General features: G+C 39.4%; 1 protein-coding gene and 1 long non-coding RNA gene across 2 annotated transcripts in view; both read right to left on the bottom strand.

Moving 5' to 3' along the window:
- Positions 1-17,288, bottom strand: part of LOC132236850 (uncharacterized) — a 125,505-nt gene that overhangs the window by 35,155 nt on the left and 73,062 nt on the right. The gene's annotated exons all lie outside the window — the stretch shown is intronic.
- FABP7 (fatty acid binding protein 7) lies at positions 2,187-6,181 on the bottom strand. The gene is made up of 4 exons (XM_059700213.1): positions 6,078-6,181; positions 5,483-5,655; positions 4,738-4,839; positions 2,187-2,388 (listed from the first exon to the last, which is right to left on the bottom strand). Exons 1-4 carry the CDS (start codon positions 6,148-6,150, stop codon positions 2,338-2,340), a joined length of 399 nt encoding a protein of 132 aa, XP_059556196.1. The 5' UTR covers positions 6,151-6,181; the 3' UTR covers positions 2,187-2,337.

The following is a 17,288-nucleotide window of genomic DNA, read 5'->3' as shown; positions in this document are numbered from 1 at the left end:
ATGTACTAGTACCGTGCCTCAGGGGAGCCTGTTTCCAAATCCTGAGCAAGCCAATGTGGAGGAAGCTTCTCTTCATACCCTTTGGTTTCTTTGTCCCCCTAATAAGGATCTGACTTCCAGACCTTTCATGGGCTTTGCAAAAAGCTCTGTGTGTTGGGATGGGGGCTGTGAGACCACACCTAAAGCCTTGGCCTGGTGCCAGCGCTGATAACCCCCTCCCGGGGGTTGTGTATGGTTCATGGTTTATGGCGTCTGTAAAATGGGAGTACTTAGGTAAAGTCTTGCAAGACCAGATCATTAAGGAAGGGGCAGTGATGTTGTTTTATTCTAAGGACAAACCAGAGAAGTGAGTACATTGACAGGTTACTATATGAGATAAAATACGGCTTGGAGAAAAGTGATTTGCAAGCACCTGCACACAGTTAGGAAGCAAAAAAAAAAAAATCTGTTCATTATCTTCCCCCCAAAATGCATTTGGCCCATCACTGCAACTCTTGATCTTTGAGTCCAGTGTCACTTTTTCCCTATAGAGGGCACCCAGAAACCTTTCTGTTCCTCACTCTGTGAGACAGTTATTATGGAAATAGATGCCAGAAGGATGTTATTTGGAGCAAAAGCCTCTCAATGCTCTGGTTCATGCTTTTAAAGACAGAGGTAAGGGGGCGGGCCAGGGTTCATGGCCTCCTCCGCGCCACCCCCACCACAAACATGCTACCTTTGCTCTTCAAACCTGTGTTGCAGATTACCACCAATGAAGTCCTGTGTTGAAAAAGAAAAAAAAAATAGACAGAGGTAAACTGTAGTTTTAGCAATGGTAATCTTAGCCAGACTATCTTATCTTGCCATTCAGTGATAACTGTACATTCAAATGTTAAATCCTACAGCTGCACTTTAGAGTTTTCTACTCTTCATTGTGGCGAATCAAGTAAGACAATAGTCAGGTAATAATATCATTGTGGTAAATTGTGTAAGTTAAATGAAGTTTCCTCATACTTACATTATCTGTAAGTTAATCGGACCTAGAATTAACTTACAGAAACTTACTGAAATCACTGGGTTGATTAAAAATTAATTTGCATATTTATCCTGAAAAATATTTACCCTTTCCTCACCCCTTACCCTAAAGGCTACCAGAGGAAAGATTTCCTAAGGAGTGATCCCAGAATACAAAATCTTGCATTTTTGTTACAGAAAAAAAGTTAGCTGAAATATTAATTTTTGAGAGGAAATAAAGGGGAAATTTCCAAAGTGTCCAGTTCATTATATTATTCACTAATCATGAGAACTTGAACATGTAAATCTAATCTTCAATTACCTCATTGGCAAAGTAAAAATACTGTCTGCCTTACCTGCTTCACATCATGGCTTTGAGGAAATGTATAAAAGGCATTTTATAAGTGATAAAATGTAACACTTGTTTGTACTTTAGAATGTAAACCCTAACCAGTTACAAACAGATATATATTTACTTTCTTTCTTTTGGTCAACTCAGTTCCAACAACTCCCGCACAAAGCAATGGACATGCCTTATGCCCACTCTGCACATTCCATCTCAGCATTCTCGCTGACCTATGCAGCTCACTGTACTTGCCTGGAGATACCTCTGTACAATCCAGCATGAAATTCATTTCCTTTTCCTATTTACTTTTCAATAAAATATTTGAATTATATGACATTTTGATTAAATATTTTATTATATTTACCTTTTAATAAAGACATTTCCATGTATATCATTCTGCTTCTTCAAGCTGCCTGTTTCTCATAGCAAGAGGTTATTTGTGAACCCAACCCACCATACAATCCTTTGCATCCTGGCCAAGTGAACTGAATCATCACAAATTCTCCATGGAAGTCTCAACCTAAACAGGGCATGTCCACATATCCCTAGGCTCATTTTTTAATTGCTGTTTTAAACAAAGTGCTAACTTTTCTAGCCTTACTTTATGCCATAGAATGACTGTTTTACTTAAAACTCTAATACACAATTCCCAGACAGATTAGTGATATTAAAAACAACATCTCTCTTGGGTATTATATTTTTATTTCAATTTGATTTACATTCCAATAGAAATTACAAAATGCATCCACCTCTTTATTTTTAAAATGTGGCTTAAAATCTTAATAAAAACTATTAAACATGATAGGTTTGCAGATTAAAATTGGGCTAGTTGCTTGAAGTAACACAGTTTTAAAGAAGTTTTAAAACCACCATTTTCTACCTCCACACCAAGGATAACCTTCTAATATGTGATGAGCCGTGCTGTAATAGCAGGATAGCAATGAGACTTGAGTAACAGAAAAATTGTGGAGCTCCTCCAGGCCCAGATCAGGAACCGTCTATGCCTTCTCATAGTGGCGAACAGACACCACATCACCAAAAGTAAGAGTCTGAAAGATCAAAAGATAGCCAAGTCATTTTACAGGAACTGCAGTTGCTGAAATTTTTAAAGATTATCACATTGCCCAGCCGGTGTGGCTCAGTGGTTGAGTGTCAATTGCCGGTTCAATTCTGGTCAGGACACATGCCCTAGTTTCGGGCTCAGTCCCCAGCAGAGAGCATGCAGGAGGCAGCTGACAGGTGTTAATGTTTCTCATTGACGTTTGTATCTTTCTCTTCCTCTCCCTTCCTCTCTCTCTAAAATCAATAAAAACATATTTTTTAAAAAGATTATTATGCATGTGATTTAAATATCGTGCAAAAGAATAGTGGCATTTACAAACATTAAGTGCTACATAAGCTTTTTCTTTCTTAAAATGAAATCAAACCCTTATATTTAGTGAGTAAATAATATGTATATGTAGTTCATGTCTCTAAAAGGAAAATGAAACAAAAACTAAGATTAACCCTCTAGATTCAGGTCAAAAGAATTTCTTTTGCGTTAAATTATCAGAGTAATTGGAGCAAATTTGCTACCTACTATGAAAGCGAATGGAATTTATAGTAGGGGTTTTTTTTTAAATACATTTTTATTGATTATTTTATTTTTTGGAGGTCTTTTTAATATATATATATATGCATATATATACATATATTATTGATTTCAGAGAGGAAGAGGGAGAAAGAAATAGAAATATCAATGATGAGAGAGAATCATTGACCAGCTGCCTCCTGCATGCCTCTTACTGGGGATCGAGCCCACAACCCAGGCATATGCCCTTGACTGGAATCAAATCTGGGGCCCTTTAGTCCGCAGGCTGACTCTATCCACTGTGCCAAACCGGCTAGGGCTATATATAATAGGTTTCATAATAATTTTCAATTCATGACCTAGATAACTTTTGAAGAGTTTTTAGAAAATCCAAATCATTTGGGCACATGGTGTTTGTTCCAAAATCAGCAGGAAAAGGTAAATGTGCAAACATTCTCTTTGCTTTGGCTGTCGTGCTTCAGCCTGTGTGAACCTTGGTGATTCGGTGGGTCACACATGGAACATGGGTCCTCTGTCAAACCCAACCTGAAGAATTGCTATAAAACCTCTTTACAAAATTTAGGGGTTTTTTAATGTTCATTGTTTTCATGTATTGATGTGATTTTTAAGAGTAGCACATGCCCTTATTTATCATCCATTGTCTTCATCACTTTTTTGGAACTTGATCTTGCCTGATCACAGTCAGACAGCCAAAGCTAAGCTACCCACTTTTCTGTAGGGGGGGGGGGGGGAATGGAGATAAAAGCATAAAGGAAAATTCAGATTGAATTTTTCAGAAACGAATCCTTTCTTTTGGTGATGGCTGCAGAAAAATGTGGGCCAGTGTTTGTTAGCATGAAAGAAAAACTGTCCCTCTGCTCCCACTCCCACCCATGAAAAGAAGTGTGAGTGTGTAAACCCTATGTCTCAGTCTAGGACAGGTCTCATTGCAGTCAAGGGAAACAGAGTAAAAACAACAGTCAATTGTCTCAAATAATAAAACCAAAAATATGTAAAGCAACCCTATCCCTCCAAAAAAAAGCAAAATGATACATTGACTATTCCAATGTGATCAAAATACTGTACCATTACTCAGTTCACACACACACACACACACACACACACACACACGTCTGGGATGCTAGATTAATTTAAGGCATAACATTTTTCCCAGTTTATGACGTTATACATCATTAATTATTTTTAAATTATTTTCTATTTTATAATTTTTACATGACTACCAGTTTTGAACAGGTACTTGTAAAAAGTACTTTTTAAAAAACTGGAAGTAACATCAAAATGGTTCTCTCTGAGGAGAATTTAGAAAGGAGTTTTATAATTTTTGTTATGCTTTTGTGTTATATTCTAAAATTACCTGCACTGAACTCATATAACTTTTCAAACTAAAATATAAAGTTTTTGAAGATCTCTTATTTATTACAGGAATTATAGAGTAATTTTTTGAGATTCAATAAGCTTGATATTCTTATAAGAATATCAATCGTCTTTATATATTTTCATGATTGTTGGCAGTGTTGTTTTTAACTACATGGAGATTTTTTTCTTTTTCTACCATGAAAGAAGCAGAGCTGAGGAAACAATTAGCTAGGATCTGTTTATTGCTTCTGCTTTATAACTGTTTAAAGAACCTTGCTAATCACTTAATGTTATTAAAGAAGAAAGGAGGGAGGGAAGAAAGAAGGGGGAAGGGAGTGCAGGAAAGGAAAGGGAGGAGGAAAGACAGAGCAGAGGGAGGAAGAGAAAGGAGATGAGAAAAGGGGGAGAGGAAAACCCCAGGAAGAAGGAGGGGAGAACTGCCATTACTCACCATAACCATCTTGCCATCCTTAATTTCTCTTACAAAATTTGTTTCTTTGCCATCCCATTTCTGTACATGAACGAGTTTGTCTCCATCCAGGCTAACAACAGACTGAGAACAATCACCAAGAGCAGAACACAGAAATAGTTACAGATCCAATTTCTGAGATAAAAGTCAAAGGAAGTGATTTTTGAAAGAGTCGTATAACTGAATAAATTGTGTTCAACTAATTACTAAATTAGTACCATATCTTGTGTTGTTTCTGGAGTCATTGCTATGCACACTCTAATAATTCATCATTTGGTTGAAATGTGTACACCTAGATGCAAAAACTTCATGTGTTAGAAATAAAAATTCTGAGCAGGTGCTTTCGGACTAGTCGCCCTTCTTTAAGCAAAGCCTTGGAATGAGGTAAGCTGTTTACTCAATCTGAGGCAATCCGAGAGAGTAAATAAAACGCACGCATTCTCTCAAACAAATACTATTAAATACTTTTTGAAAAACGGGTTTAATATATGATGTGAAAACACATTGCAAAAAAGTAAGTTCAAGTTTTGAGTTACAGCAAGTACCCATTTTCCAGAACATAACCTATGCACCACGCAAGAATGCAAAACCAACCCTGATCTCCTTCTCTGTGAACTGAAATACTGAGAACATTCTTCCCTTTCCAACATCTAAAAAATAGTCATCAGGAATCTCTTTTTCATCCCACCCCTCCCCGCATCCTCCCCCTAAACAAGTGGCTTCTTACCTTACAGTTTCTGTCATCTGCAGTGGTTTCATCAAACTCTTCTCCCAGGTGGAAACTAATCTCCGTGTTCTTGAATGTGCTCTGTGTCCGGATCACCACCTTGCCTCCCTCCTGACTGATGATTACTGTGGGTTTTGTCACATTTCCCACCTGCCGAGTGGCAAAGCCCACACCTGAAATAGCAAAGGGAAGCAATGCAGACAGCAGCAGCTTCCAAAATAGCTCCCTAAGCAGAAAACGGCTTTCCTAGTTTGGAATCCAGGTCCTAAGGTATAGGTTTCATGAGAGCATGTTTAGGTTCAGCCCATTCGTCACGCAGCACAACTACTCCGCTGTAATAATATAGAGATGCCCACACAGGGGTGCTGGAGAGGAAACGACACTGCAGACCATCCGGTGCACCAAGACTTGGCCCTGGGCGAGAAAGCAGGCACCTTCCACATTAAAAACCCACTCCCTGGGAAATGCACAGCCTGGGGAATGGATATTTTATTGCAATGTGATCTGCCTTCGTCACTTGCCAATCTGATGGGTGAAAAAAAAAAAAGATGCATGTGTCTGAAGCCGTAGGTTAAGAGAACATGTTTGTACCCACCTAGAGCCTTCATGTACTCATCAAAGTTCTGGCTGTCCGTCAGCTTCCAGGTAGCACAGAAAGCCTCCACCATCCTGGCCCTTTCCCGTTAGCTCTGAAAACAGATGAGAGAGACCCGAGCGAGGAGTTGTGAGTCCCAAGGCCTCTGCAATTCAGAAGACCCCCCTGCACCTCGTAGCAGCTCCTGCCTTCTTATTTGGAGAAGAGGCGGGCAGAAAGCCAAGGACTTACATTGCAAACACACCCCTCCAGTGTCCTTCCCAGGAGGCTGGTGCAGAGGGAGGGTGGGGTGGGGGGAGGCTCAAGTGAGGTTCCAATCCTCTCTGTGATTGGCTCAGGCCACTAGGTCAGCAGAGTAGGTCAAGGTCTCCCAGTCCTCACGCTGCTACCCTCCTGCCTGAGAAAGCTCTGCAAGGATTCAATGGGGCTGGAAGCAGGGCACAGGGGAAATGAGAGAGGGTCTTTCAGGTTCAGCTCGAAAACTTGGCCATGGCAACTTCAGACTGTGAGGAGAGAAAAAAGATGCACAATGGAACATTCAGATTGATTTCCGTTAATGGCAAAGCGGGTTTCAAAAATGAGGACCCCTCGGAGAAAACCACTGAAATGCCAGACTTTGCAGACAAAGGCGGCTGAATAGTGTCTTTTACTTTCTCCCATATTTACAGGAAGAGCAGAATACCAGCTAGACGATGCCAGACGAGGAAAAGAAGAGGGGGGAGGGTGTAAATGCCTTCCTAGACTGTACGGCTAGAAGGCCATTCTGAGTGTCAGTGGGACACTCACTAATTTTGGCCCCTTCCCAACACCAACTGAATGAATTTAAAGATCCCATTGTTCTTTCTAAGAATGTGAGAACCAGACTGAGATGGAACAGTATGGTTCGGATTCACTAATGAGCTGTACTAGCAAAAATAAAGAAAATAATGAGTTTTTTCCCCTTCTTTCAATAGGTTAAATAATCCACATGGGAAAACTGGACAGAAGACCATTTAGTAAGACTTTTAAGTAGCCTGCGCTACAGAACGTTTTATTTCTCGGAGGCTGCAATTACATGCATGCAATCTACATCCAAGCTGGGAGTCAGCCATAGGGAGGGCGGGAAGTGGAGGAGCAGGGAGACTCAGAAGAGCTTTGGCCGGGCTTTGTCCTGGCTCAGGGCACCCCAAGATTGGCAGAATGCCCCGAGCATTCCAAGCAGAGTATTTAAAGAAGCCCTCGGAACCTCCTCTTCACCAGAAGTTCTTCCTGCTTTAGTAGTGTCGACCATGGGTACACAGCAGGCTCCCCCCTGCTTTTCAGGACAGGGGCATCTGATTTGGCAATCCCTGCTCTTCCCTTTCCTCCCATCTAAACTTCTGTCCACACCAAATACAAGACAGGGCCCAGCACACATCTTACCCCAACGGCCAGCTCCAGGATTCTACTTTGGTGCCTCAAAGGGACCTCAAACGTGCTCATGTAACATAAACTCAACCTTCCGCCACACCTGGTCTTCCTCCGGCTTCCCCATGTTAGTGAATGGCATCGTCATCCACCCAACTGCATGAGCCAGAAAACTTGGAGTCATTTCCAACCCTTGGCCCTCTGAAACCTAAGTCAGTGTCAAGGCCTATCCATTTTGCTTGCTGTCTATTTCCCTAATTTGCCGTTCTCCCCCTATCTCCGCAACCACCACCTCAATTCAAGCAACCACCCCCTTTTACTAGTCTTACGGCCATAGCCTCTGAACTGTTCTCTCTGCAGCCACTCCTGACCCCCAGCCCTTCCAGGGCACGAGGCCTGCGGGACCATGGAAAATGCAAATCGGCATTTTCCTGGCGACTAGAGGTGCTGACACTTCGTCATGTGCTTCTCTGATGGGTGTATATCTTCTTTGGTGAAGTGACTGTTCAGATATTTTGTTTATCTTTAATTGGGTTATTTGTCTCCTTACTGAATTTTCAGATATATATATAGATATATATATATCTCTATATATATAATATATATATAATATATATAACATATATATATGATAGATAAAAGTAATTTGTTGAATATGTGTTCTTAAAATAAAATTTCTTTCATTTTCTCAATTGTGATAATGGTTTCTTTCATTGGTGTGCCAAAATTTATCAGGTGTATGCATTAAATACGTACAACTAACTTATGTCGATTAAACCATAGTAAAGGTATTTTTAAAGATCTAAATTTTATCTTGTCCTTCTCTTGCTTAGGCTCAAATGACTTTTTCATGCTCTCAGTTTAAAGAGCAAAATTTCAAATGTTGCCTAACCCATGCCTGCCCCTAACATTTGAAGGACTTGGAGTAAGAATCCAAACAGAGGTTCACATGCCATATGTTTAAACAGTGAAAGCTATAGATCAAAGGGTACTGAGGACTGGCCTGGAGTCCCACCCCGGACTCAAAGACTAGCTCTTCAATCCCTTCACTCCTTCCAACAGGCCACCCTGCAGCTGCCTGCAGGACTAAGCATTAACACAGACGGTGGGGGTGGGGGGGGGGGGAGGGAGCGGGGGGGGGGGGGGGCGGAGGGGGTAGGCGGGGCGGGGAGGAGCAGGCAGGAGTGTGGCTGGAGCCTAGGGTTTCCAGTCAGTACCTGGAAGGCCACTAAACCTAGGATTGGGACTTGGATTTATGCTGACACGAGTCTGAAGATGCCAGAATCCACCACGAATATCCTAAAACTATTCCAAATGGCATTATTCAAGCCTTTGAACCAAGTCCCTGAAGCTATGAACTTTTTATAAATTCTCTTTTCTGCTAAATCTAGATGACTGACTAATTCATTTATGCAGCCCATTCCCTATGCCAGAGGTTCTCAGACCAATTCATTTTGTTACATCAAAGTATTCTTATATGTTCTATTTAATGTAACATATTTAAACTGTAGAATATTTAAGTATTATTCTAAAATGCAATAAATTATTTATTTTTCATAGTCTGAAAATGTAAGATTGTCAAGAATAGAACCCATGTGATAGACATTTTCGTCTTAGCTCCTTATAGATGGTGGTGCTGAAATAGTTGTTCATATTCATTTCTTTCTTTTACTCTTTAGATAAGGAATATGAGCGGATGATATATTTATCCTAACTTAAAGCATATATTCCTGTAATTCTGATTCTTTCATACTTTATATAAAATGTAAAACCCCAGCAAATCAGAGACAGTGTTTTGTTGTATGTTAATTTAGTAATAAGTGGAAGAAAATTTTGCTATACAGATTTCTATAGTAGAAATTTTAGGAAAAGCCACTTAACTATTTTGTAATTCTCTGAATTGACACATTTAACCTTACTATTCTTAATTATTTATGAGGCAATAGATTCATACCTAAAATGGTTACTTTCAAATTGTATATTGTTCTGATTATTGAAGATTTTACTAAGAGAACAAATGAAATAATAGAGAAGAGACTGTGTTGTGCTAAGAAGGATTAAACTAATAGATTTTTTCCCCTCAATTTTTCTAAATCTAGAAACAATTTATGATTTTGCTGTGGCTTTTATACTACAGATGTATCTAAAGCAGCGGTTCTCAACCTGTGGGTCGCGACCCCTTTGGGGGTCAAACGACCCTTTCACAGGGGTCGCCTAAGACCATCGGAAAACACATATATAATTACATATTGTTTTTGTGATTAATCACTATGCTTTAATTATGTTCAATTTGTAACAAGGAAAATACATCCTGCATATCAGATATTTACGTTATAATCCATAACAGTAGCAAAATTACAGTTATGAAGTAGCAACGAAAATAATTTTATGGTTGGGGGTCACCACAACATGAGGAACTGTATTGAAGGGTTGCGGCATTAGGAAGGTTGAGAACCACTGATCTACAGGCTTAAAAAAGGAAAGCTTAGGACATAATGGCAATAAGGACTCTAAGTAATCCATTGTAAATGCTTTCTAATAGTGAAATAAAAGTAATAAATAAGGAGAAGTTGCTTTGGGAGATCTTGGCAAAATTTCCATATGAGGCTGAATCTCCTGGCACATGCTTTATGGCAATTTTTACTTTTTAAGAAAACAGAGGGTATTAATAAATTTGTATCACTGCTCTTGAGCAAACTAAGCCAAACAAGGCCACAACACTATTTCTTATAAAATATGCAAAGATCTGTACCAAGAGAGGTTAATTGGCATCCAAAGTACTTGCCTGAGGTTCTTTTTCTTACTAAATTGCACAATAAAAATGGTAATAGAACATTTCCATAGTTGGAAATAGGTAATTACACAATGTGATTGCAACTCTCTCATGATAGGCAATAGGTAAGATCAGACAGCCCTCTTTTCTGAAACAGGTGCAAAGTTACCCATGTGCTCAGCTGGCTGTCATGTGCACAGTTATACCCCCACCCCCCAAACATTCCACCAGCTAAACCAGCTTTAGGTGCCAGGAGTGATGAAGATTCCAACCTTCCAGCAGAGGGTTAATGTGACATTAGTAATAGAATTTGATGAAAGCGTGTATGTGGGGAGGAATTCTGTGAATTATATGTCTCTTGGTGTTGTGAATTTTTTATATCATTGCACTTTTAATTTTTATTTTATTTTTTAGAAACAGAGGAAGGGAGTAGGAGAGAGAGAGAGAGAGAGAGAGAGAGAGAGAGAGAGAGAGAGAGAAACATCTATTTGTGGTTCCACCTATTTATGCACTTACTGGTTGCTTCCTGTATGTGCTTTGATCAGAGATCAAACCCACAACCTTGGGTTATCAAGATGACACTCCAAGACTATTGCTCTTTTTCAAATGTGGAGTAGAGCAGAGAGAAGGTGCACCTCCTGGAGTGGCACACTCTTAAAAAGAGGTGTTGTACTTGTCTCCTGGAGAATGAAAAGCTGACAAAGACAGTAAGATGAAGCACTGACTGTCTTTCCTATGTCCTTCTCATGGTTTTCTATCTTCTGCAGTTTGTGCTCCTTTATCTCCCATTGGCTAGGTATTCCACTCTCCATATTTTCTTGGGCATAAAGTGTAGAGGAAGTCCTTGACTTGCTCTCTTCAAGCCATTTATATTCCACAACTCTACCACGAAAACACCCCTCTCCAGCCCCCTAGTTCATTTACACTTGCTTTTCATAAGTTATCTCATTTATTACTCCCTCAAGGGAGACTGGGTCAGAATCCCAATGATGTCACCCCATGGTTTTATGTCTTTTTAAACATACTGCTATTTTAATTAAATGATTTTGTCATTAGTTGTATAATATCTTTCTCCCTCATTAGAACATAAGTTCCCTATAGCATCTATGTACTTTATTCTCTATTGTGCTTTATCACTATTGTCTAGCACAGTATAAAGTCGACAGTGTTTATTCAACAAATGTTAAAGGTATGAACCAATATATAGAGTTAACACACAGAATCAGATGATTTTTTTTAAAAAAAAGGTAGGAATTAAAACTATTGTACATATGGTCTTTTTCAAGTTTCTATCCCTTTGCAACATATATAATTCCCCAGTAAGGATATCTAAACCTCTTTCTCATTTGTCATGTTTATTTTGGGAGGAAGGCTCACTGTTTTTTCTTTGAAATAAAAGCACATAGAGTAAGTAGTCTCAGAAAACATCCAAATGCATGATGGATTTACTAAATGGAAGAGTAAGAGACTTTTGTGACATGCCATATATAGAAACCCAGTGCCAATTAGTATGCACGCAAATTGTTCTTTCAATGGACCCTCCAGTCTGCTTACTAAGGGTTATTATAATTTACTAGAGGCCTGGTGCACAAAATTTGTGTGTGTGTGTGTGGGGGGGGGGGGGGTTGGGTGGGCGGGCGGTCCTTCAGCCCTGCTTGCACCCTCTCATAATCCAGGACGCTTGCCTGTCAGCCTTCCTGATTGCCCCAACCACTCTGCCTGCCTGATTGCCCCAACTGCTCACCTGCCTGCCTGGCTGCCCCTAACTGTCTTTGCCTCGGCCCCGCCACCACAGCTTCGTCCGGAAGGACATCTGGAATGATGTCCAGAAGGTCATTTGGCTATCTGGTCTAATTAGCATATTACACTTTTATTACAGATAAATCAAATATTTATAAGATTTTCTTTTTTTTAGGAGTGGGGGCCTTAAAATCTTTGAAGATCTCTGTTGTTAACTTTGTAATATGAAGTCAAAATAAGCTTTGAGTAAGGATTACCAGACAGGCAGCTATAAAGGGAAGGCATTAACCTGGGATTAGTTGAAGATTAAGGAAACTGCTCTAGCTATTTTTAACAGGGCAAAACATAGGGAACTCAATCCTTACAAAATTCTTAGAAGAGTTGAAGGACTAGGTTTGATGCAGAGCTGAGCTTTTGGGGATACTCCCAAATACACGGGCACACCACAGAAACTGAGCTGTGAAGGAAACAGTTGTCTCTACTATAATGTCCACACTGATGAGCCAGGAAGCTGTCGTTCTAGCTGCTGGTTCCAGGAATATCCTGCCTTAACTGTCATCCAGCAATATTGATTCCAGAGCCAAGCCACCTGGGCCAGATCGCAATAGCAAAATGGATGTCTCGGGGACATTTTCTTTCACCGCTTAACTGAATTCTGATTTCAAGTCCTACACAAGTACTATGACAGGCACGACCTAAATCAAGTGTCGGGGTAGAAGTTTTGGAAATGTTTTGCTCTCTGCTATCTCTGCAAAGCAGAGAGGACCACAGAAGCTAGTGGGAACAGAGATCAGGTGAGTCAATCTACCACACCCCATCCACTACTCAGAGATGACTGGATATGCTGAGGGAGGGGCATAAAAGACAGACCTGTGACTGGAAGCATTCTAGGGTAATAGTTTCTAAAACTGAATGATCATTAGAATCACCTGGGGAGAGTCATAATAATGCAGATTTCAAGGTTATCCAAGAGATTTTGATATAGGTGTTATAGGGTAAAGCTAGGATTTATAGTGAAAACGAAAATCTTAAGTTAAAATCCTATGCATTTAATGACTTATGAGTTATAAAATAAATAATATATTCCAGCCTGTCAGAATCATATGAGTAAATTTGAATTCAATGCTAAATACAAAAATAAGTATAAAAGACCAGTAATGTGGCTAGTTCCTTGACCCTACCCATAATTCCAGAAATGGTGTGTGACTCCTACCCAGGGTGCCTCCACAGTAAAAATAATGTATTATATGATACTCAGCAAAGAAGAAACATGGCCCAATTATCTTAAGGGTAAAGTATGTTAAGCCAATCTAACATGCAAAGTTCTGTGCTGCAATGGAGCATATCCTCAATGATAATACAAATTTCTAGGATTCATAAATTTAATCAGTTCTCTGTTCATTTATACTGAGACATTTCTGAGAACATAGAAAAATCTTATCTCAAGAGAGCATGTGGTCAACCTGCACCTTCTGATGAATAAGATATTTTCCTACTCATTTTATCAAAGGAACACAATCCTTAAATAAGTGTTTTCCACATAAATTTTAACTCTTTGCAACATATTATTTTCCAGGTTATTTATTGGAGCAGCTCTTTTTAAAATTTTTGTTTATTTATTCAAGAGAGAGAGAGAGAGAGAGAGAGAGAGAGAGAGAGAGAGAGAAACATTGATTTGTTGCTCCACTTATTTATGTGTTCATTGGTTGCTTTTTGCATGTGCCCTGACTGGAGATTGAACCAGAAACCTTGTGGTTTCAGAACAACACTCAAATCAACTGAGCTATCTGCCAGGGCTGGAGCAGCTCTTGACACAGTGTGATAAATTAAATCATTACAAATTATAAATGGGCTATTGAGATTTGTGGTATTTTTTACCCAATAGTTTATTGGAAAGCATAGTGTTATAAGCATATCTTTAATGCTAGTGATAATTAAAATAAAATTGAGGAACTAATTCCTATTTTTTTTCCTATCCAAAGCAAGTTTTTAAGCTGGAAATGTCTATTGAAATCATTATTATGATTATGTTATTTTTATTATTGCCTTTAAGCACATAGAAGTAACTTTACAAATGTTAGTGCTCATCAATTTGGTGAAACATGAGACTTCATTTGAGATTGCTTTTAAAAATGCCAGAATTTCATCAATTTAATGCTTTCTATGTTAACTTTTTATCCACTTGGAAACATTTAATATTTTAAAAATAATAAAATTGTGAGATAAATAAATATGAAGGACTCTATGGAGAAATTGCAGTAAGTTTGTTTCTGCAACCTAAATGCACTCACCTAATATATCTTATTTCTCCCATTTTGCTACATATGAAAAGTGCTCATTACTGAAGAAACTGAGATGTCTATGTAAAACATATATAACTAGTAGCCCGGTGCACAAAATTCGTGCACATTAAAAGGGAATTAATTGCCCTAACCGGTTTGGCTCAGTGGATAGAACATCGGCCTGCAGACTCAAGGGTCCCAGGTTTGATTCTGGTCAAGGGCATGTACCTTGGTTGCAGGCACATCCCCAGTGGGGAGTGTGCAGGAGGCAGCTGATCCATGTGTCTCTTTCATCGATGTTTCTAACTCTCTGTTCCTCTCCCTTCCTCTCTGTAAAAAATCAATAAAATATATTTTTTTAAGAAAGGGAATTAATTAGCAGAGATATTTTAATATTGTTATTTGCTCTTTCTCTATAATAGAAGTGTGAGAGATGAAAGGAAATTAGTAAAATGTATATGAAAATCATATATAAACTTATTAATAAATAAACAGTAACAAAAGGATATAACAACAACAGAGGCATGATATAAAAACAGCAAAAACAGGATTTGAAAACAAGAAAAACATGATATAAAAACAACAGTGATGCAAACAATGACTGATAAAGTGATTAAACTTATTCTAATATCTCCCTGTACACCACATTAAGAGTGAAAACACTTTCAGAGTGCTTGACTAATTTCCCTTGTGATGAAGTACTTAGAACTTTAACTGTAACATCACATGCTCTTCAAACTTGAGAGAAAGCGAGCCAGTTAGCCTGGAGGTCAAATCACCCCCGGTATTGCCGACAACAATCAAGGCTTAACTACAACAAGACTGCGCACAAAGACCACCAGGGGGTGCACCAAGAAAGCATAAAAAATGCGGAGACAAAGAAACAGGACAAAACTGTCAATGGAGGATATTGAGTTCAGAACCACACTTTTAAGGTCTCTTAAGAACTGTCTAGAAGCCGCCGATAAATGTAGTGAGATCCTCAAGAAATCTAATGAGACCCTCGATGTTATGATAAAGAACCAACTAGAAATTAAGCATACACTGACTGAAATAACGAATACTATACAGACTCCCAACAGCAGACCAGAGGAGCGCAAGAATCAAGTCAAAGATTCGAAATGCGAAGAAGCAAAAAACACCCAACTGGAAAAGCAAAATGAAAAAAGAATCCGAAAATACGAAGATAGTGTAAGGAGCCTCTGGGACAGCTTCAAGCGTACCAACATCAGAATTATAGGGGTGCCAGAAGATGAGAGAGAGCAAGATATTGAAAACCTATTTGAAGAAATAATGACAGAAAACTTCCCCCACCTGGTGAAAGAAATAGACTTACAGGTCCAGGAAGTGCAGAGAACCCCAAACAAAAGGAATCCAAAGAGGACCACACCAAGACACATCATAATTAAAATGCCAAGAGCAAAAGACAAAGAGAGAATCTTAAAAGCAGCAAGAGAAAGAAACTCAGTTACCTACAAGGGAATACCCATACGACTGTCAGCTGATTTCTCAACAGAAACTTTGCAGGCCAGAAGGGAATGGCAAGAAATATTCAAAGTGATGAATACCAAGAACCTACAACCAAGATTACTTTATCCAGCAAAGCTATCATTCAGAACTGAAGGTCAGATAAAGAGCTTCACAGATAAGGAAAAGCTAAAGGAGTTCATCACCACCAAACCAGTATTATATGAAATGCTGAAAGGTATCCTTTAAGAAGAGGAAGAGGAAGAAAAAGGTAAAGATACAAATTATGAACAACAAACATGCATCTATCAACAAGTGAATCTAAGAATCAAGTGAATAAATAATCTGGTGATCATAATAGAATCAGGGACATACAAAGGGAATGGACTGACTATTCTTGGGGGGAAAAGGGGTGTGGGAGATGCGGGAAGAGACTGGACAAAAATCGTGCACCTATGGATGAGGACAGTGGGTGGGGAGTGAGGGCGGAGGGTGGGGTGGGAACTGGGAGGAGGGGAGTTATGGGGGGGAAAAAGAGGAACAAATGTAATAATCGGAACAATAAAGATTTAATTTAAAAAAAAAAACTTGAGAGAAACAACATATAACTGACCATGTGCAAAATGGGTTCAGGTAGGAACATGCCTACTCTGTCTAGAGTTTGTCCTTGTGATTTATTAATAGTCATCACAAATGCTGGCATCACGGGAAACCGTCGTCGAATCAATTTAAATGGGAGGTCAGTATCAGATGGGGACAAATTAATTCTTGGAATCAGAACAGCCTCTCCCTCTGCAGATCCTGTTAATACTTCAGCTTCAATAATATTAGGTTGTAATCTTTTAATAATAAATCTAGTACCATTACAAAGACCCCATTTACTATTGAGATTTCTCAATAGCATGATGATTGCACCCACTTTCAATTTTAATTTATGACATGGCATTCCCAAAGGAGTAATACTATTCAGAAATTCGATGGGGAAATTTTCCTTTGTTTCTTTGTTATGGGGTAGGGCCACAACATTAGTAACAAAGAAACAGAATTAAAACTTTATTGTGGGGAGCCACTACAGTGTTTTGGACAGGTTCAAGCCTTGGACTGATGAGAGGGCACAGTCCTCTCATTGCCACATGCAAGTCCCAGCTTGGAGAGCAGGGCCTCCCCAGCACAATTATAGCCAACAGCTATAGCTGTAAGCTTGAACCTATGTTCGGAACATGTGGCCCCACGTGCCTGAGTGATGTGGGCTTGACAGAGTTCAGGTGCATGTAGTTGAGTAGGATTGAAACCCAGGAGAATGTTTGTAAACATCTTGGTCACGCCCTTACTTTGCCTCCTAGCATCTGCTATAAACTAAAGGCATGGCTGTGGGCGTGGTCGCTGTCTCTTAGAGAAGCAGGGTCCCACAGAGACTTGGCTTTCATTCTCTTGTCTGTCTTTTCTAAGCCTTTCAGCTGCCCCACTCAGGTTCACCCCAGGCTGGTGTGGCACACTTTATAAAGATCTGCCTCCATGCTCCCAGGGCGGGTTCCTGCCTCAAACTCCGCCCTTACAGGAAAC

Source organism: Myotis daubentonii, chromosome 6 (genome assembly GCF_963259705.1).
Source record: "Myotis daubentonii chromosome 6, mMyoDau2.1, whole genome shotgun sequence".
NCBI classification, from domain to species: domain Eukaryota; kingdom Metazoa; phylum Chordata; class Mammalia; order Chiroptera; family Vespertilionidae; genus Myotis; species Myotis daubentonii.
This window is presented reverse-complemented; position numbering and strand designations above follow the sequence as displayed.